Here is a 22,214-nt window from a genome sequence, read left to right on the forward strand (position 1 = left end):
AATACAGAAGATGTACACCAGATCCTCCTCAATAAGCACTGAGTGATTGCTCCCCATGGAGTTAGAATCCAAGTCACAATGAGGGCTAGCAACATCTCGTCAAGCCTTAAGCCACCAACCGAACAAGTCCTAACTTGTGCATTTTGGTTCTTCAAGCAGCTCTTGTAGTATTGAACTTTGTTGAAGTCCTCCACTACACCAAGGTTCCCCTTGTTAATTCTGAGGCCTGAGTACTTTAGACCAGCTACAGCAGTTCACACTTCATGTGTAATCTCCATATCTACACCTTTTACATGAGAAACAAGGCTGTTTCCCTCCAACTTGAGATTTGTGTAGAAAACTCTTATCAAATCTGGATAGATATTCCCTTTCATCTCCAAGAACTTTCTAAGGGACTGATCTTTGAGAAGCCTTCTGACATTGTCTAGCTTTTGGCTTTTCAGCCAATCAAAGCAAACAACTTTAGGGTTGTTTATCACTTTGGTGCTAGTCTCAAATCTATATCTCTCAATAAGATCATTATCACCAGAAAACCATCCTTCAAGCCTTTCTCCAGACCTCACTGCTCTGGATTTGACTCTTCTTGAGGTGGGAGGAGTTGAGTCCATGATGGCAGAGATGAAAAGCAAAGAAAAGCTCACTCACAGATTTTGCAAGAGATGTTGCAATTGGTTGTTCTTGTGGAAGATCAGCTGCAACAGATTTTATAGCATAAACAGAATCATAAAGCATTTAATGACATGAGTGGGTACCAGATTTTTCAGAGATAGAGGATCTGACCATGCCCTGCACGGAAAACGTTAGAAAAAGCAGAAAATCACATGGTCTTCACATGTGATCTTTGACTAGTGATTAAGGCTCCTGACTTTCCAAGATTTTGGAATATATTCCTTTATGACTGTTGTAACTTCTTTCTGAGCGTAATCAACTTTCAACACAGGTTCAATGACCAAGGATTCTCTCTTTAATTTGATCTGCAACGGATAGAAATTCAAAATAGAAATTAAATTGATTTCTTCACAGTGTTGTCAGACTCAAAACAATCGGTTGTTTCTAGAAAACAATCGGTTGTTTTTCTACAGCAGTAAACTCATTTTGAATTTTTTAAGCATGAGCAGAAATAGATCAAAGCAGATGAAATTGAACACTTTAAGGAGGTTATACAAACATAAAAAAAAAAACTTAAAAATAGAGATTAATAACAGAGATAAGGTATGTCTTATCCTTTGTGTTGTTCTTTCAATGAGCCATGTGCTTTGAGATCAAGAAGCCTTATTTTAACTGTTGAGGGCTTTTGGACAAATGCAAAACATTGATTCAGCTTCAATGTTAGCCTTTTTCTTCAAAGAACTTAATCAGATGACTCAGTCCTTCACACTTCTTTAGATTTCCTGCACAAGTATGAGTTCAAGCAACAAGATTTGGTCCCTTTACAAATGTGGGTCCAATTGGTTTCTTTTTCTCATTTGGAACCTCACATCCTTTAGGAATCCATTTCATGTAGCCTCTAGGAATAGAAAACTTTCTTATTTTGCAGAATCTAACCGAATGACCCTTCTTCATGCAATAAAAGCATGTAACAACCAGTTGTTTCGATTTAACAATCGGTTGTTTTATTGGCTTTCTTAAATATTTTTTTGAAAACTTATCTTGTTGGTTTTGTGGATTGAAACCTAAACCAGCATTTCCAAAAACACAACTTTGAGATGCCAAGACATTCTCAAAGTTAGATTTCCCTTTTGAAAGCTTGTCCATAGTGTCAACAAGATAATGCACCTTTTTCTCAAGATTTTCACAATTTTCACAAATGAGAGTGTCACACTTGCAAGAAGAATTTTTGAAATGATTTTCCATATTTTTGAAATCATTTTTAGATTTTTTAAATATCATCTTCAAGTGATTTCACTCCCTTTTCCAACCAGCTGTTAAGTTCTTTCAATCGGTTGTTTGAAAGCATCAATCGATTAGCTTCATCGTGAGTTTCTTGAAAAGCTTCAAGTAATTCACTATAATTTTATTCATTTAAAGAAGCACATGAACTTACCTCACTTGAGCTACATGATTCATCATCATCTTCAGCAATCAAACAGATGTTTGCTTTCTCATCTTCACTTGATGATGATACCTCATTTTCATCCCACGCTATGTAGGCTCTTTTTGTCTTGCCCTTCTTTTCCTTGTAGCTAGGATTTTTCTCCTTGCTTTTGTTTGGACAATCTGCCTTTATATGACCTTGCTCACCACAACCAAAACAGGTATAGTTATTGGAATTAAAATCATTAGATTTATTGTTTCCATACCTATCTTTGTTGTTGTCCTTGTTGCGGTTCCTCTTCAAGAATTTGCTACACTTTCTTGATAGCAAGCTAATGTTTTCCTCATCACTATCATCACTGGATTCTTGTTTGCCTTTATGCTTGGAAGCTTTTAAGGCTATGCTCCTTACGTGCTTGTCTTCGCTTTCTTGAACATTGAGTCGATTCATCTCTAACTCATGTTCCCTAAGCTTTCCAAACAAAGAAGCCGTAGTCAAGGATGTTAAGTCTTTAGATTCGGAAATAGCAGTTACCTTTGGTTGCCATGCTCTATCAAGACATTTCAAGATCTTGATGTTTAGCTCTTCCTTTTCAAAGGTCTTGTCAAGGCTCATAAGATGATTGATGATGTGCGTTAATATTTTCTGCACCTCAGCAATTGTTTCACCTTTAAGCATTCTGAACATCTCATACTCTTGGATTAGAGTATGCTTCCTAGCTCTCTTCACCTCATTTGTACCTTCATGAGTTACCTCCAAGGTGTCCCACATTTCTTTTGATGATTTGCATTAAGAGACCCTGAAAAACTCATCTGAATTTAAAGCAAAGGTTATTATATTTTTGGCAATGCAATCGAATTTGGCCTTCTTTCTTTCTGAATCAGTCCATTGAGACCAAGGTTTTTCAATGAAAGATCCATCTTTTTCAAACTTTGGGACAAAAGGACCATTTTCAATTGCATCCCAAAATCCTTTGTCAAGTGATTCCATAAAGATTTTCATTCTCACTTTCCAAAATTGGTAGTTCAAACCACAAAACAGAGGTGGTTTGTTGATTGAAGCACCTTCCCCAAAAGGTAGTCTATCAACCATCAAAAACAGTTTTAGGATCACACTTGAATAAATTTCAAGAATGGATGGCTTTAAACTAAAGGAGGGGGGGGGGGTGAATTGTTTAAAGAGGGTTTTTCGCAAACTTTTAAGTCAAGAATGAAATTATCTCGAGAATCAATTGATAAAGAATTCAGTTTGCCAAAACACAAAGCAAAAACAACAACACCAGAAAAACAATTGGTTGTTTCGCAGAAACAATCGGTTGTTTATACCAGTTTGCAAATATCAAAACTGAATTTAAAGAGATTAATGATAGAGAGAATGCACACAAATGTTTATACTGGTTCACTCTAAACCCATAGCTACATCCAGTCTTCTCAGAAACCACTGAGGAATTCCACTAAGCAATCAAACCTAGATCACTTACAACACAACCAAGAAAGTGACCTTGATCCCCTCAAGAAACACACTTCTTTTGGCCAACACACCAACACTAAGAATGTTGATCTTGATCCCCTCAAGAACACACAACATTTCTCAGCAAACACACAAATATTCTTGTTCAACAGATACAAGGATTACACTTGTTACAGAAGCAATTCTGAAATCAATACAAGCAGAAATTCTATCTCACACTCTTTGATCAATCTCAATCTCTGAGCAATCTCAACTCTTTGAAAAACTCAAAATCTTATGTTAGTTTCTTCTTTTTTTTAAATCTCAAATATGTTTTTTTGAATATATTCAAAGATGTTGTTTGTTATCAAATCTTAACAAACTATTCATTGCATTTAAAGATTGGTCAAAGCATTAAAAACTGGAACGTAAACAGTTAGAAAATCATTTAATACTCAGTCAAAGCACAAAATAGTTTTCTGTTATGGTACCAAAACAAACAATCGGTTGTTTCCACGAATCAATCGGTTGTTTTGGTTTTGACAACAAGTCAACCATAAAAACAGTTTTCAATCTTTTCTAGAAACACTTAAGTATAAAACAATCAGTTGTTTTTCACTTAATTTGAAAAACACTTTTCTTTTAAAAAGATTGAGAATGCCTATGCTTTGGATTCAATCAAGATTGGATTACAAAACTCAATCTACCCCATATCCTATCTAAGACAGCTCAGCAACAGCAAGCACAACTTAGCCTTCAACATCCTTCAAAGGGTTTGAATTCTTCAAAGTTTGAACACCACTTGGTTCAACATATAATTTATTAATAAAATCATAGTGAAGGAGCTTTAAAAAATATTTATCCCCTCAAAATTAACCAACTTAGCTAATTGGCTTATGAATTCAATGTATGATTTGATGAAAATAAGTTAACTTAGCTAGGATCATATATTATTATAAATTTGGAGATCTCATCTTAAAAAATGTGATAAACTTGATGTGTCCTCAGCCAGTGTTTCCTACGTTATGAAATGTATATAATGATGTTATAAATTAAATTAATTTTCTTATCTCTTTAATTTGTTCTTCTGTAGAAACATAGTTATCTAAAATAATTTTATGAATGCCCATTTATTTAATGAACAATAGGTAGAATTATTTGGTGAGTATAGAAAAAAAGAATGAAGACTGGGTGCTGAAAAGTGCACACATTTCTAAGGGACCCAAAATCCTTACTCCACGCCACTTTTCCCTCCCTCAAATCATTCTATTCTAAATCAACAAATATCCACTATTACCCCACTAATAACACCAAACAATCCATTTCCAATGACATGGTAAAGACTGATTCTTCGTCACTTCTTCTACCACCTCCATAAATTTTTAAATTTTCAATAAAAAAATAAAATAAAAATATTTTTTTACAATATAGATTACATAATTCAAAAGTAAAAAATTACAACTTTTAGATTACGTAATAAGAATCTATTTGCCAGATTATCTAATCTGAAACTTATTTAAAAAAATAAGGTTTACGTAATTCAAAAGTAAAAAATTATCACTTATTTAGTATTGTTAGTTTATAATTTTTTACTTTTAGATTACATAATTTGATAGATTTATTTTCTTAAAAAATCATGTAATATTATTTTGTGTTTTGTTAAATAAGTTATGGATAATGTAATTTAAAAATTATAACTTTTGAGGATTACGTAATCTCTGAAACTTGTAATTTTTCACTTCTAAAGTTACGTAAATATTGCTTTTATTTTTTTTATTTTTTTTACTGAAAGGTAATTTTGGAAATTTAAAAATTATATGAAGGTGGCTGAAGAAGTGATAAAACTTCAGAGTCCATGGTAAATAAAGTCTAAAGAAAGAAAACCAAAGACAGTGCAAAAAATTTAAAATTAATTCTCCAGATTGTATTTCAATTTTAAATATTTGCCTAGCCTTTTAGTTTCTATGTTTTTAATTTTGTTATCAGTCCTAACTTTACAAAATTAAGATTTTTTGAATTTTTAATGAAAATCAATAAAAAAATAAAGTAAAAGAAAACTAAATTTAATTTCTTTCCATTTTCGAGGACTAATTTAAAAGTGAATGGACTCGGGAAATGGAAAGGAAAACAACTTTAATTATCCAGCTTCTTTTATAGCCTTCTGCAATTCTGCTCTATTTTCTGTTCTTACCGTTTTTATTAATTATACCTATAATCTTACGAAATTTGTAAAGTTAATCTACGTTCATAATATGACGAGCAGTGTTGTAAAACTTCACGTGGTTGAAATCTTAGCCCAATGGATCAAAATTGGAACTAATCATCATTGACTGATAAAATTGATCCAACTTATATTAAAAATTAAAAATATTTTAATACATTTAATATAATTTGATAAATTTAAACTTAATTTATTTTTTATCATAATAAAATACTAACATATAAAATAATAAATAAACTTCAAAACTATATAATTTTATTGACATTTCATAAATTGATGTAAAATAACTAAGATTCAAAAACAGAATTTTGAATAACAAATCCATAAATAAAAGATTAAATAACAACGATAAAAGTTAAACAAACAATCATTAAAATTTGAAAACATTTAATCGACAATGGACCGTTTGGGATTTTATAGTATGATAACCGTACTAGATCCTGACCCTATCACATCCTCTAACTCAATATTGCAAAATCAACAACTTTGCAAGTTTTTATAAAAAAATAAAACTGATACACATTATATGTCACTTCTCTAATATAACAATCCAAGACAAGACTGCCAGAAAAATTGCATATCTGACGTTACTTTTTTCATAAAGAAAGATAATAACAAACCACTTTTAAATACGACTAAAACTTTTTAAATATTACAGAATTGGGAAATCACGTCATTATTTAATCAATTTCACCCATAATTTTATAACTTGTAACAAAATTTTAACTAATCATAAAATCGTTTAAAAATGAACTACAAACAATAAAAAATAATCAATTGCTTCATGAATAAAAAAATTTAAATAATTCAAGTCAAAATATAAAGAGAATAGCATGAAACAGATAACAATTAAATAGTTAAGTATAAACAAAATTTTAAGATAAATAAACAACGGTACACGTCAATGGTTCCATTTAATTTTCAGTGAATAAATAAGATTTACTAACATACATAACAAGTCTTTTTATGTTGTCTTTGAATTATTTTCATTTTTACTTTTAGTTAATGTTTCCGTCGACAATTACCAAAAACATCACTTATTCTATGTTTCTTATTCTTAAGATGTTGTAAAGAAAGAATTTTCTCCACGAAATCTTAAAAATAGAAAATAAGAATAGAGCAATGCTTTTATAATTACTAATGAAATGTGCTAAAGGAAAAACACACAACCTTAGCTCCCTATTCCTGGTGTGTGGGAACAATCATTTCCACTCAACCCTCTACCCCCTCTTACCACATTATTATCCGTGGATTATGTAAAAAAAGTTCAACACCTGCACTTTGTCACCATCAAACAGTCTTAAATGAACATGATGGTCAGTACTAAAAAATCTGCTCTCTAACTTGAGAATTAATTTTAAAAAAAATACAGCACAGAATATACCATGTTATTGCCGCTTCCTCCTATAATAATATACAACACCAATTGTGTCAATTCTATTTGTTTCTTTGTCGAAATAAGACGGCAGCAGCGGCAACAGTAGACAAACTCCAAAAGAAAGAATTATGTTGATGAAAACCGTCCACTTAAACAGTGAAACTTCTCTCTCCTTAAAGACACATCTACAGTAACAGCAGAAAGCAGTAACTACAAACAAAGGGATATATGAAGTTACAAAAAATAATCTGGAGTCTTTCGTGTAGTGTCAGGCTCAATTTGTCTGGGAGCTGGATCAAACTGCAGAAAATTCTGATCCATATTCTCTCCAATTTCCAGTATGGCAGCCATGTTCCCACATCGGTAACAATAATTAGGTGCACTAAAAACAGTCACCACATTCTTGTCCTTAAAGAGTCATCCAAATAATATTCATCAATAAAGAGAAATGTAATAGGTATCCCTGAAGTGAAAAAGGAAAACAATACTCATACTGAATCTAAATATTAGATCAGTCAGTCACCTGGCACCAATTGTATCCTTCCATGACTAGCTGGTGAGCTCTAGATATCAGGGATAGACCATTGGTATGATTGAACTGAGAAGCTATGTCCTGTCCAAATGTATATCCTGCACCACGTGGAGATATTCCCCAACCACAGCGATCATCTGGATCAGACCACAATAGGTCACACATTGGTCCTTCGTGTGGAACCTACATTGTGGTTACAGTTGTCATTTGTCAGGCAAGAAATCTAATTAATTTTCTTGGTGCAGATTAGACAAGACAGATATACAGAAATGAAATTCCAAAAAGGGAACAAAAGACAAGACATCCTAAAAGCCCCCCGGAAAGCTGAAATAAAACACTTCATTGATAATTTGACCATATAGAAAGAGAAAGAAGGCATCATTGTAAACCCTAGAAAAATTGAGACATTTCCAATGAAAAACGAAAAATTGAGACATTTCCAATGAAAAACAAGTGCTAAAAACTACAAAAAATAATTTCAACATCAAACAATTTAAAATACTTCTCAAACCATGTTTTAGAAAGATTTTAACTAAAAAAAAGGTGCGTTTTGCATAAAATGTTCTTCACAGAAAACAATTCAGAATGCAAGAGTTTCCAATAACAATTTAAAAACAAACCTCCTGTATGCGATCCAACGCCCGGATATTATCCAGTGTATCCAAAGATGGTGAGAGACCTCCATGCAAGCAGAAAATCTATAATAAACATGGATGTTAGACACCCTCAAAAAGTTCTCAAAGAAACATTCTGCAACATATTTAACTCAAACCTGACTCTCAATAAGGGCAGTCAAAGGCAAATAATCAAACAGGTCGGTAAAGAATTTCCAGACATTAGCATTTCCATATTTTCTCAAACATTCATCGTAGAAGCCATACCTGAAAACATGTGAAAGATATAGACAAAAAGGTTAGTAAATAAACTATTTTCAGAGTAAAATTCCTAGTATTTCTTGTGTTCAGAGATTTTTTCCACTGTCAAATCCCTTCACAAACCACTCATAAATATGCATTCACAGGCATAAAATGGTGTTACTCCTCTCTACTCATTTCTTCAAATGCAAGTTACAAGCTAGCTCTAACATTTTATTTAAACAATCCACCGTATCCATCTACAAACCCACTTCAATTTGAGCATGATTTTATCATCCAGTCACACCATACGCTTCACTGCCGTTTCTATATGGTAAAAAATGACTATAATACTAGCATCTGCAATCAGAATGATAGACTGCAGAAATTCATCAGCAACAAAATACATCTATTTGCATTCTAAAGCATTTGTATTTATAGTGTCCTATCCAAGAAATAAAAGAATGCATAATATATTATCACAAAATCAGGCTGCTCCCCCCAAGATAACCGTCAGTGTGAATATTGAGGTACATGAAGCCCGTGGGCAATTTCTCATAAAATCAACGAATACAAGAGTCAGGACTGCACACCCTCAACTTATTCTCAAACTTTAAGCTGGATATATCCTAAAATGTTGCTTAAACATGACACATATTTACATATAGAAATTACAATGAGCTTTTATGAAAAACACATAATGTGAAGAAAATGTTCTTACACTTGAGTGATTTGACGACTCTCATGATTTCCCCTAAGGATTGTAATTCTATCTCTATAACGAACTTTCAAGGCCACCAAAAGTGTAACAGTCTCCACTGAATAGTAGCCACGATCTGCATAAATTTTGCCAGTATCATCATCATGAAAAGTGCCCACATATACAAAGTCCAATCTGAACATCATTAAAAGCAGCATGACAGAAAAAATAAAAGATGATAATTGCCATAGTTGGCAGCTTTTTTACATCTGCAACTGTAGCATCCTCATATATTGAAGTGTCAAGCATCATGTCCTTCCCTATTATAACAACAACCACTGTTGATACCTTGATACAAACAGGTTAATAACTTCTGATAGTTTTTATGTTCCCAGCAAATGCTGTTAAAGGACTGGCTAATTAAAGACATTATGACTTTCAGTCCTAGAAAATCCTTTCATATCCTTACAAAATTCAATTTTATTTGTCCATTAACAGTTATATAAACAATTTGTCCCTTCTGTGAACACTCTTCTGACATGCAAACACTGTAGTATCAAGAATTTATTTAATATTTAGTGTTTACACCAACATCTCAACACTTCATTCAGTTGCACCAACCTACTCCACACAGTAACAAAAACCAAACCCCGTAACAATATCCAACAACTACATTTCTAATTACAAACCAAGCATTAGCAAAATTTTATCACTGACATGTGGCAATCATCCCAGAAGATAAACAGGAAGGGGCCAGGAGAATAACAAGCTGCACCTAACAATTCTACTTCCAAAAAATACTAATTTAGCGCATAACCAAAATGAGGAGATTTAAACTCAATATTTATATAGAATCAACAGCGGAATCAATGTTACACACACAAACAAAACCCAGACACAAAATCAAGTGCATTTCACAATTTACACAAGTCAAACATTAACCATTTAGAATAAGAAAACCCACAAAATGTAACAACCATATGACATCTCGGGAAAACCTTTGAAAAGCCGATTCCAACTAGTTGATGACAGCACATCCCTAAAAATATATACGTGACCAATAACTACTTAAACTTCCAATTACCCCAACCAAGCAATCAGTCTCTAGCAGTTAACTTTCAAACCGATTCGACCAGCTAAAAAAACCTTAAAATACGCTACTCAAAGTCTATAGCAGATAAAAACGGCATAAAAAATACGAAAGAATAATCGTAACGTAAAATCAAAAACAAAAATTTCATTCTCGAAATCCAACACCACGACATGTAATAAATTCAATTATAACACATCACAAAGCATTTCGCGCTATAACGAAACAAGCCAAGCCCTATCTACATCTAATTCAGCTCACGGAATTAATTAATCAAACAAAAAGTAGAGAGATAATCTCAGAAGAGGAAACTCACCTACATAATCGCCCATAAAAAGGTAGTTGGTATCGGGAGCGTTTCCTCCTATCCGAAAAAGCTCGATGAGATCGTAAAACTGGCCGTGAATGTCGCCGCAGACGGTGACGGGACACTTCACCGGTTGAACGTTCCACTCTTCGACGAGAATTGCCCTGGCCTGATCGCAAAGCGCTTTGACCTCCGCCTCCGGCAGAGGCTTGCACTCCATGAGGTGCTCGATCTGCCGGTCCAGATCCGCGTGAGACGGCATCGTTTCGGTCGGTCAGATCCGAGATCCGAAGTTCCTAACAGATCGGTGGTGTTCGGTTCGGGCTATTCCAACCGAGTAGCCGGCGACGACGACCGGAGGATCGTCGCGAAAGAGATGGTTCCGATGCGAAGAGAGGAGGGCAAAACGAACCGTTTTGGGGGCGATGGGGTTTGGTTCTTTTTCTTCGCTCTCTTCTCAATCATTTCATTTGGTTCCGCACCGCTCCGTGTTTGTTTCTGTCTTTTTCTTTTCTTTTTTGTTTCCCTCAGATTTCTTTTTTCAATTTTATGTGTGCAAAACACAAAAACAATAAACAATCCATGGAGACCTAGAAAATAAAATTATAAGAAACAAAAAATAACACTTTTTAAATTCTTTTTTATGTTATTTGGTTTTAATTTATTTAATTAATAATCTGTGAATGGGAGAAAGGAGGAGGGAAATTGCCGCGAAGGTGGGGAACCTGCCATCCACAACCTAACGAAATGAAACTTAAACGCAAATGAAATTACATCAAATTTTGTGAAAATAATTTTTCAATGCGTGTCTCCATTTGTTTTAAAGCTACTGTCTCTACTTCATAAAAAAATATAATATTAATCAATTCAAAACTATTGTTGATGTGATTTTTTAAATAAGTATTACAAAGGTTAATACATTTATTTAACTTTTTTAAAAATATTATTTTGTTAACTTGTAAATATTTCATTTGAACATTTAAGTAGGTCCAACTTATGTTTGAGTGTGTAGTTGGTATGAATTAAAAAAAAGTGACAAAATTTATTTATTGTACTAAAAAAAGTGTAGACTTGGCATTAGAAGCAAAGTATAGACTAATGTCAGTTACAGTAAAAATAATCAATTTGTATTGAATATTTGCTAGAAACTGGTCAGTTCAAATAAGTCACATATCCTTTTATGGGAATTTATCTCTCTTTAAATATATGTACAATAAATGTAGTACACTCTATTTTACTTTTCACTTTTGTTTTACTTTTTTTCCCACTAATTTTACCTTTGCACTACATACTCTAGTCTTCATCTATATTTTAATATGATATACTAATTTCAGATAAGTTTATACAAAATTAAATCTTTTTTTACTAAATAAAATAACAAATGCATTATCCAAAAATAGAAGAGGAAAATACATTTTTTTTTAACAAAATATAATAATTGTTTATTTTTTAATTTATCTAAGTTATGAGAATTAATTATTTTCTTGTAAATGAAATTAAAAATAAAGAAAAAAAACACAATTAGACAATTCTACTGAATAAAATGTTAGTGATTTGATAGACGTAAACATTGTTGCATTAACACATAATAATTATAATATTTTGAGTCAATTAAATTTAATCTTACATGAAGATAAGATGGTTGACTTTTTCGTTGGTTGATTCTAATGACAAGCACTAACTCCTTTTGTTTCTTCATGAATCTGTTCTATTTTTTACTACTCTGGAACGTAGCTCTGTTGAAACAGAGGGGGTCTTACCTGTTGATTGCACTTTGATTATCAAGTCAGTACATGGTTTATAAGAATTTAAGAAGTAATAAGTTTCAATCTTAGAAACAACGTACCTTAACATGGGGTCTCAAGCCCCTTTTATAGCTTACCTCTTGCAACAACTTTTTATCACAAGAATCTCATCTCAACTGAAAACATACTCAACTGGAAAATATTATGTTCAATGGCACACTCTCAGGGTGCTACAACCGAACAAAATATTTCCTTTAGGGAGTGCATAAAATAATAACAGAATAACCACCAGGGTACCAACTCATGTACCAACATCAGGGGTCCAGTCTGTTTACGTAGGCACCATCAACATGGCGCTACGCTCCTTCTCATCATACATGCACCCCTATGTCCATAATTACCCCTCGCCAGCCGCCTAGGCCTTATGCATGAAGGATTACCTTAAGTATACAAAAATGAACTTATACATACATCTGGGGCCCAATTACATAGCTCGCTATTTTGGCCCAAAAGCCGATCTGACCTGTCTATGATAGGTTTCGAGGTCCGACTACCGAGTGTTGAGCTTTGAGCGCTCTGGTCTAGTACACAAGCCCCCCAGTCTCGAGCCGAGCTTGCTTCAACGAAGGGACTACTTGCACGCCCTTGACAGCTTACGTGCCCTTCTCGTAATGGTGGGTGTGGCGCGACGCACGAAGTGTCTCTAAGATGACGTCTCACCATACTCCATCGCAAGCATACACGTGGCTTTCATCAACGATTGGAAGGAAATGTCGCTTTCCCTATCTCAAACTCTTTGCACCTCCTTCCTCATCCTGGGAACCTCCTCACCTCGACTCGTTCTCTAAACATAGGTACCTCCTTCCCCTCAACTCATGACTATGTACTGACATCATTATCTAATTGACACTTTCATCATGATCATACTGGCAAAATTGTAGATGAGTAGCATTTCTTTGTAACCACCACCCTTTGTGGCCTTTTGAACAATTTTAAACCTTCTAATGTCTTGTATGTATTAGTACATTGATTTACTTATTTAACTCCCTTAGTCTCGGCGCACCTTGACTAGTATATTTATAATGCATGCCTTGGTGAAAAGTTGTTAGAATGGATGACTTTAAACTAGAGGGGGGGGGGGGGGTGAATGGTCTAAAGAGGGTTTTCGCAAACTTTTAAAACAAGAATGAAATTATCTCAAGAAACAATTGATAAGAAATTCAGTTTGCCAAAACAGCAATAAAAAACAGCAGTACCAGAAAAACAATCGGTTGTTTCACAAAAACATTCGGTTATTTATACCAGCAAACAACAAACAAAACTGAATTTAAAGAGTTAGGGATAGAGAGATTGCACACAGATGTTTATACTGGTTCACTCCAAACCCAGAGCTACATCCAGTCTTCTCAGAAACCCTGTGGAATTCCACTAAGCAATCACACCTTGATCACTTACACCACAACCAAGAAAGTGACCTTGAACACCTCAAGACACACACTCTTCTTGGCCAACACACCAACACTAAAATTGTTGATCTTGATCCCCTCAAGAACACACCGCCAATCTCAGTAAACACAGAAATAAAAACTTGTTTCACAGAGTACAAGGATTACACTTGTTACAGAAGATAATCTGAAATCAATACAAGCATAATCCTATTTCACAAACTTTGATCAATCACAAACTTTCAGCAATCTCAGCTCTTTGAAAAACTCAAAAACTCTTAGCAAAAAAATTGTCAAAAATTAATTCTCAAATTTGTTTTTCTGAATATATTCAAAGATGTAGTTTGTTATCAAATCTTAACAAACTCTTAAATTGCATTAAAAGATTGGTCAAAGCATTTAATGACTGAAGCGTAAGCAGTTAAATCATTTAAAGCTCAGTCAAAGATAAAACAGTTTTTTTGTTATGGTCCAAAAACAAACAATCGGTTGTTTCCTCGAATCAATCGGTTGTTTTGGTTCTAACAGATCAACCATTTGAAAAACAGTTTTCAATCTTTTCTTAAAACATCTAAGTTTAAACAATCGGTTGTTTCGACAAAACAATTGGTTGTTTTAACTTAGTTTGAAAACATTTTACTTTCACAAAGATTGAGAATGCCTATGCTTTAGATTCGATCAAGGGGTGGATTACAACACTCAAACTACCCCAGAACTAGACTAAACCAGCACAGCAACAACAAGCACAATCAAGGCTTCAACATCCTTAAAAGGGTTTTGGATTCTTCAAAGCTTGAACATCACTTGGTTCAACAATCTCCCCCTATTTGATGAAGACAAATCCCTGATGCTTGTGTTGTACCTGGTTGAATCTGAAGCAGTTCCTGCAAGATACAGTTTTGAACAAAGGATAAAACTTTTGATATTTGGTTAGCACAAAAAAAAAAATTAAACTTCAGAGCTAAATTAAAAACAAATACTACTCATCCAAATTGTTCTAACAATATATATAAACACAACAACATATATATCTCCCCCTATTTGTCTTCACAAATAGACAAAGAGAAGATATAAAACAAAATATTGTCTTGATTACATCAGAATTAAAGTAGCAACAGGAGAAAGAAAGAGAATTTTAAAAAAATATAACCACAAAAAACAATCGGTTGTTTCGATACATCAACCGATTGTTTTTCCTCATTCATCATCATCAACAAACTGAAGATCAAAGATTTGGTTCTGGACAGCTTCAATCTGTTCATCTAGAGTCATGAAGCGTGCATCCATGTTGTCAAACCTGTTGTCAATCCTCTGGAAATTACTAACACAGAGATCATGAAGGTTTCTTTGATTCTCCCCAAAGCTATCAAGCCTATTCATCATGAGTCTCTCAAAAGGAGACATGGTTTGCATCCTTTCTTCTTGATTTCCAGCACCAGCACTAGGTCAAGCATCTTGATAATCTTCAGGTGAATCTTCATGTTGAATATCCATATCAGCAGGTTCATCTTGTTCAAGATCAGCAGCACCACTAGATGAGGCACCAAGGTCACCATCCTTGTTAATCCATTTGCCACCTACTTTGGTAAAACCCATTTTGCTGAGTGATCCATTGTTCAACTCTTGAGTTGACTTGACCAACTCTGATGTTTCATCTTCAAGATTCACTTCAAAATAGAGTAAAAATTTAGATACCAAAACAACATATGGATAGTGATAGTCACATAACCTCATAGCCTTTTGCATGTGCTCTTTGATGATGTGGATCCAATTGATTTTGATTTTCTTCATGATGCAGAAGATATATACCAGATCTTCCTCAGTAAGAACAGAATGATTACTCCCCCTTGGAGTTAAAATCCAAGTCACAATGAGAGCAAACAATCTTTCATCAAGCTTTAGACCTCCAACCGAGCATGTTCTCACTTGAGCATGTTGATTCTTCAAGCAACTCTTGTAGTATTGGATTTTGTTAAAATCCTCCACCACTCCAAGATTTCCCTTGTTGATTCTAAGGCCAGAGAACTTGAGACCAGCAACAACAGTCCATACTTCATGAGTTATCTCCATTTCTACACCTTTCACATGAGAAACTAGATTGTTTCCTTCAAACTTTAAATTTGTGTAGAACACCCTTACCAAATCTGGATAAATGTTTCCCTTCATCTCCAGGAACTTTCTGAGAGATTGATCCTTGAGCATCCTTCTTACATTGTCAAGCTTTTGACTTTTCAGCCAATCAAAGCATACAACCTTGGGGTTGTTTATCTTTTTGATACTTGTTTCATACCTATATCTCTCAATAAGATCATTGTCTCCAGAAAACCAGTGTTCTAGCCTTCCTCCAAACCTTACAACCCTGGTTTTGACTCTCTTTGAGGTGGGAGGAGTTGATTCCATGATGGCAGATAAGAAAACAGAGAAGAGCTCACTTCACAGATTTTTGCAAGAGATGTTGCAAGAGATGTTGCAATTGGTTGTTCTTGTGGAAGAGATCAGCTGCACCAGATTTTATAGCAAAAAAAAAATCAATTAGCATTCAATTTTATTTAGTGGGTACCTGATTTTTCAGAGAGAGACGACTTGACTCTGCCCTGCACAGAAAACGTCAGGAAAAGCTGAAAATCACATGGTCTTCACATGTGATCTTTGACTAGTCATTAAGGCTCTTGAATTTCCAAGATTTTGGAATATTTTCCTTTATGACAGTTGTAACTTCTCTCTGAACATGATCAGCTTTCAATCACAGGTTCTTTGACCAAGATTCTCTCTTTGAATTGATCTGCAACGGATAGAAATTCAAAATAGCAATTAAAAGGATTTCTTCATAGTGCTGTCAGACCTAAAACAATCGGTTGTTTCAAAGAAACAAACGGTTGTTTTTCTGCAGCTGTTAAAACTGATTTTGAATTTTACCTATGAGCAGAAAACGTTCAAAGAAAATGATATTAAGCATATTAAAAAGATTTTTATCCATGAGAAAGAACTATAAATCACAAATTAAGAACAAATAAAGGAAAGTCTTATACTTATGTTAATTCTTCAATGAGCCATGTGCTTTATGATCAAGAAGCCTCTTTTCACTGTTGAGGTCCTTTGGACAGATGCATAGCATTGATTCAGCTTCAATACTATCTTTTTCTTCCAAGGATTTGATCACATGACTTAGTTCTTCACACTTCTTTAGAATTCCTGCACAAACATGAATTCAAGCAACAAGATTTAGTCCCTTCACAAATGTGGGTCCAATAGATTTCTTTTTCTCATTTGGAACCTCACATCCTTTCGGAATCCATTTCATGTAGCCTCTAGGAACAGAAAATTTTCTTATTTTGCAGAATCTAACCGAATGGCCATTTTTCATGCAATAAAAGCATGTAACAACCGGTTGTTTCGATTTAACAATCGGTTGTTTCACTGGCTTTCTTAAATTCTTTTTTGAAAACTTATTTTGTTGGGTCTGTGGATTGAAACCCAAACCAGCCTTTCCAAAAACACAGCTTTGAGATGCCAAGACATTCTCAAAGTTAGATTTCCCCTTTGAAAGCTTGTCCACAATTTCAACAAGGTAGTGAACCTTTTTCCCAAGATTTTCACAATTTTCGCAAATGAGAGTGTCACACTTTCAAGAAGCATTTTTGAAATGGTTTTAGAGATTTTTGAAATCATTTTTAGATTTTTCAATCTCATCTTCAAGTGATTTCACTCTCTTTTCTAGCCAGTTGTTAAGATCTTTCAATCGGTTGTTTGAAAGAACCAATCGATTAGCTTCATCATGAGTTTCTTGAAAAGCTTCAAGTAATTCACTGTAATTTTGTTCATTCAAGGAAGCACATGAACTTACGTCACTTGAGCTGCAAGATTCATCATCATCTTTAGCAACCAAGCAGATGTTTTCTTTCTCCTCTTCACTTGATGAAGAACTTGATGATGATACCTCATTTTCATCCCAAGATATGTAGGCTCTTTTTGTCTTGTCTTTCTTTTCCTTGTAGCTAGACTTTTTCTCCTTGCTTTTGTTTGGACAATCTGCCTTTATATGACCTTGCTCACCACAACCAAAACAAGTATAGTTATTGGAATTGAAATCATTGGATTTCTTATTTCCATACCTTTCTTTGTTGTTGTCTTTGTTGCGGTTTCTCTTTAGGAATTTGCTGAACTTTCTTGACAGCAAGCTAAGGTTTTTCTCATCACTTTCATCACTGGATTCTTGTTTTCCTTTGTGCTTGGAAGCTTTTAAGGCTATGCTCCTTGTGTGTTTGTCTTCACTCTCTTGAACATTGAGTCTATTTATCTCTAACTCATGTTCCCTAAGCTTTCCAAACAAAGAAGCAACACTTAATGATGTTAGATCTTTAGATTCGGAAATAGCAGTTACCTTGGGTTGCCATGCTCTATCAAGACATTTTAAGATCTTGATGTTCAACTCTTCTTTATCAAAGGTCTTGTCAAGACCTATGAGATGATTGATGATATGCATGAATCTTTTCTGCACCTCAGCAATTGTTTCTCCTTTAAGCATTCTGAACATCTCATATTCTTGAATTAGAGCATGCTTCCTAGCTCTCTTCACCTCATTTGTTCCTTCATGAATGACTTCTAAGGTGTCCCACATTTCTTTTGATGATTTGCATTGCAAGACCCTGAAAAACTCATCAGAATTTAAAGCAGAGGTTATAATATTTTTGGCAATGCAATCGAATTTGGCCTTTTTGCTTTCTGCATCAGTCCATTGAGACCATGGCTTCTCAATGACAGATCCATCTTTTTCAAACTTTGGGACAAAAGGACCATTTTCAATTGCATCCCAAATTTCTTTGTCAAGTGATTCCATAAATATTTTCATTCTCACTTTCCAAAATTGGTAGTTCAAACCACAAAACAGAGGTGGTCTGCTAATTGAAGCACCTTCCCCAAAAGGTAGTCTATCAGCCATTTTAAAAACAGTTTTAGGATCAACTTGAATAACTTTCAAGAACCAAGCTCTTGATTCCAATTGTTAGAATGGATGGCTTTAAACTAGGGGGGGTGAATGGTTTAAAGAGGGTTTTCGCAAACTTTTAAAACAAGAATGAAATTATCTCAAGAAACAATTGATAAGAAATTCAGTTTGCAAAAACAGCAATAAAAAACAGCAGTACCATAAAAACAATCGGTTGTTTCACAAAAACAATCGATTGTTTATACCAGCAAACAACAAACAAAACTGAATTTAAAGAGTTAGGGATAGAGAGATTGCACACAGATGTTTATACTGGTTCACTCCAAACCCAGAGCTACATCCAGTCTTCTTAGAAACCCTGAGGAATTCCACTAAGCAATCACACCTTGATCACTTACACCACAACCAAGAAAGTGACATTGAACACCTCAAGACACACACTCTTCTTGGCCAATACACCAACACTAAAATTGTTGATCTTGATCCCCTCAAGAACACACCGCCAATCTCAGTAAACACAGAAACGAAAACTTGTTTCACAAAGTACAAGGATTACACTTGTTACAGAAGATAATCTGAAATCAATACAAGCAGAATCCTATTCCACAAACTTTCAGCAATCTCAACTCTTTGAAAAACTCAAAAACTTAGCATAAAACTTGTTAAAAAATTAATTCTCAAATCTATTTTTCTGAATATATTCAAAGATGTAGTTTGTTATCAAATCTTAACAAACTCTTAAATTGCATTAAAAGATTGGTCAAAGCATTTAATGACTGGAGCGTAAGCAGTTAAATCATTTAAAGCTCAGGCAAAGATAAAACAGTTTTTCTGTTATGGTCCCAAAACAAATCGTCGGTTGTTTCCTCGAATCAATCGGTTGTTTTGGTTCTAACAGATCAACCATTTGAAAAACAGTTTTCAATCTTTTTTTAAAACATCTAAGTATAAACAATCGCTTGTTTCGACAAAACAATCAGTTATTTTAACTTAGTTTGAAAACATTTTACTTTCACAAAGATTGAGAATGCCTATGCTTTAGATTCGATCATGGGATGGATTACAACACTCAAACTACCCTGAAAAACTCATCAGAATTTAAAGCAGAGGTTATAATATTTTTGGCAATGCAATCGAATTTGGCCTTTTTGCTTTCTGCATCAGTCCATTGAGACCATGGCTTCTCAATGACAGATCCATCTTTTTCAAACTTTGGGACAAAAGGACCATTTTCAATTGCATCCCAAATTTCTTTGTCAAGTGATTCCATAAATATTTTCATTCTCACTTTCCAAAATTGGTAGTTCAAACCACAAAACAGAGGTGGTCTGCTAATTGAAGCACCTTCCCCAAAAGGTAGTCTATCAGCCATTTTAAAAACAGTTTTAGGATCAACTTGAATAACTTTCAAGAACCAAGCTCTTGATTCCAATTGTTAGAATGGATGGCTTTAAACTAGGGGGGGTGAATGGTTTAAAGAGGGTTTTCGCAAACTTTTAAAACAAGAATGAAATTATCTCAAGAAACAATTGATAAGAAATTCAGTTTGCAAAAACAGCAATAAAAAACAGCAGTACCATAAAAACAATCGGTTGTTTCACAAAAACAATCGATTGTTTATACCAGCAAACAACAAACAAAACTGAATTTAAAGAGTTAGGGATAGAGAGATTGCACACAGATGTTTATACTGGTTCACTCCAAACCCAGAGCTACATCCAGTCTTCTTAGAAACCCTGAGGAATTCCACTAAGCAATCACACCTTGATCACTTACACCACAACCAAGAAAGTGACATTGAACACCTCAAGACACACACTCTTCTTGGCCAATACACCAACACTAAAATTGTTGATCTTGATCCCCTCAAGAACACACCGCCAATCTCAGTAAACACAGAAACGAAAACTTGTTTCACAAAGTACAAGGATTACACTTGTTACAGAAGATAATCTGAAATCAATACAAGCAGAATCCTATTCCACAAACTTTCAGCAATCTCAACTCTTTGAAAAACTCAAAAACTTAGCATAAAACTTGTTAAAAAATTAATTCTCAAATCTATTTTTCTGAATATATTCAAAGATGTAGTTTGTTATCAAATCTTAACAAACTCTTAAATTGCATTAAAAGATTGGTCAAAGCATTTAATGACTGGAGCGTAAGCAGTTAAATCATTTAAAGCTCAGGCAAAGATAAAACAGTTTTTCTGTTATGGTCCCAAAACAAATCGTCGGTTGTTTCCTCGAATCAATCGGTTGTTTTGGTTCTAACAGATCAACCATTTGAAAAACAGTTTTCAATCTTTTTTTAAAACATCTAAGTATAAACAATCGCTTGTTTCGACAAAACAATCAGTTATTTTAACTTAGTTTGAAAACATTTTACTTTCACAAAGATTGAGAATGCCTATGCTTTAGATTCGATCATGGGATGGATTACAACACTCAAACTACCCCAAAACTAGACTAAACCAGCGCAGCAACAGCAAGCACAGCCAAGGCTTCAACATCCTTCAAAGGGTTTTGGATTCTTCAAAGCTTGAACATCACTTGGTTCAACAAAAGCGACTAGTATAAACTTAGCATTTGGTGGTAATATAGCTAACTACCTTAACAACGTAATGCATCAACCAAGTACAGGAAATCACAATGTTGTCGAGGTAACCTGTGGGTGACTCATACCCCCTGGATGTGAAGAACGTCTTATTCGCTCGAGCGTTAATTGATTGTGTGAGCAAGGATCAGGTCTCTCGATCTTGTTGAACAGGATCTGCGTGCTTAGAAGGACCATCCGCTTTCTGAGCACGCTCTTCCCCAACGTTGAGGCCGACTTGAGTATCTAACTTGGGTGTTAATCTCTACCTCAAGTCTACTCTTAAGTAATTGCCTTTCTTTGCTTGGAGTATCAGACTTGGGTGTTGGCTTACATACCAAGTCCACTCTTCACACCTTCGTAGGGCACCGCTACCCCGCAGGGTTAACCTTATGATATGATTCCATTAACAAGATGTAGATGATTCTTTGACATTTTATGGAATCAACTTGAGTTGGAGATTGATAGGCACTTTTATAGAAATTGATTAATGTTTTCTGTTTCAAGAACTCACCAAAACTTGCACCAATACACCAAAACTCATATGGAAGCCCATTTCTTGTCAATTGAACCGATTAAATTGCCTTAAAAATGAAATGAACCGAACAAAGTCTTAGAAAAGGAAGATGAACCGATTATATTCAGCAAAGAAGAAGATGAACCGAACAAATCAACAAATGAAGCTAAAACACCGAATAGAATTGCAAGAAAAGGCCTAAGACATGTTTAAGGAGTTCATATGGACATGGAAATGGAAGAAATAGATGGAGAAGAAAGAAGACTTATGTGGTTGTAGTTCTTGGTTGATGAACACGCCACTTGAAGTGTGAACTCCAAGATAAGTGTGAATTGTCGCCACTTGAGGAACCAAGGCACTCAAGATGAGACTAGGAAGAGGAGAAGGAAAGTTCTCACTCA

The 22,214-nt window shown here is 34.4% G+C and overlaps 1 protein-coding gene across 1 annotated transcript; it reads right to left on the reverse strand.

The window, feature by feature from the left end:
* Window positions 1-7,026: 7,026 nt before the first annotated feature.
* Window positions 7,027-11,322, reverse strand: LOC137810698 (serine/threonine-protein phosphatase PP2A catalytic subunit). Its single transcript, XM_068612097.1, has 6 exons — window positions 10,576-11,322; window positions 9,191-9,305; window positions 8,388-8,496; window positions 8,236-8,313; window positions 7,607-7,798; window positions 7,027-7,491 (listed from the first exon to the last, which is right to left on the reverse strand). Exons 1-6 carry the CDS (start codon window positions 10,826-10,828, stop codon window positions 7,318-7,320), a joined length of 921 nt encoding a protein of 306 aa, XP_068468198.1. The 5' UTR covers window positions 10,829-11,322; the 3' UTR covers window positions 7,027-7,317.
* Between the last annotated feature and the right edge of the window lie 10,892 nt (window positions 11,323-22,214).

The sequence above is a fragment of the Phaseolus vulgaris genome, chromosome 2 (genome assembly GCF_000499845.2).
Source record: "Phaseolus vulgaris cultivar G19833 chromosome 2, P. vulgaris v2.0, whole genome shotgun sequence".
Classification (NCBI taxonomy): domain Eukaryota; kingdom Viridiplantae; phylum Streptophyta; class Magnoliopsida; order Fabales; family Fabaceae; genus Phaseolus; species Phaseolus vulgaris.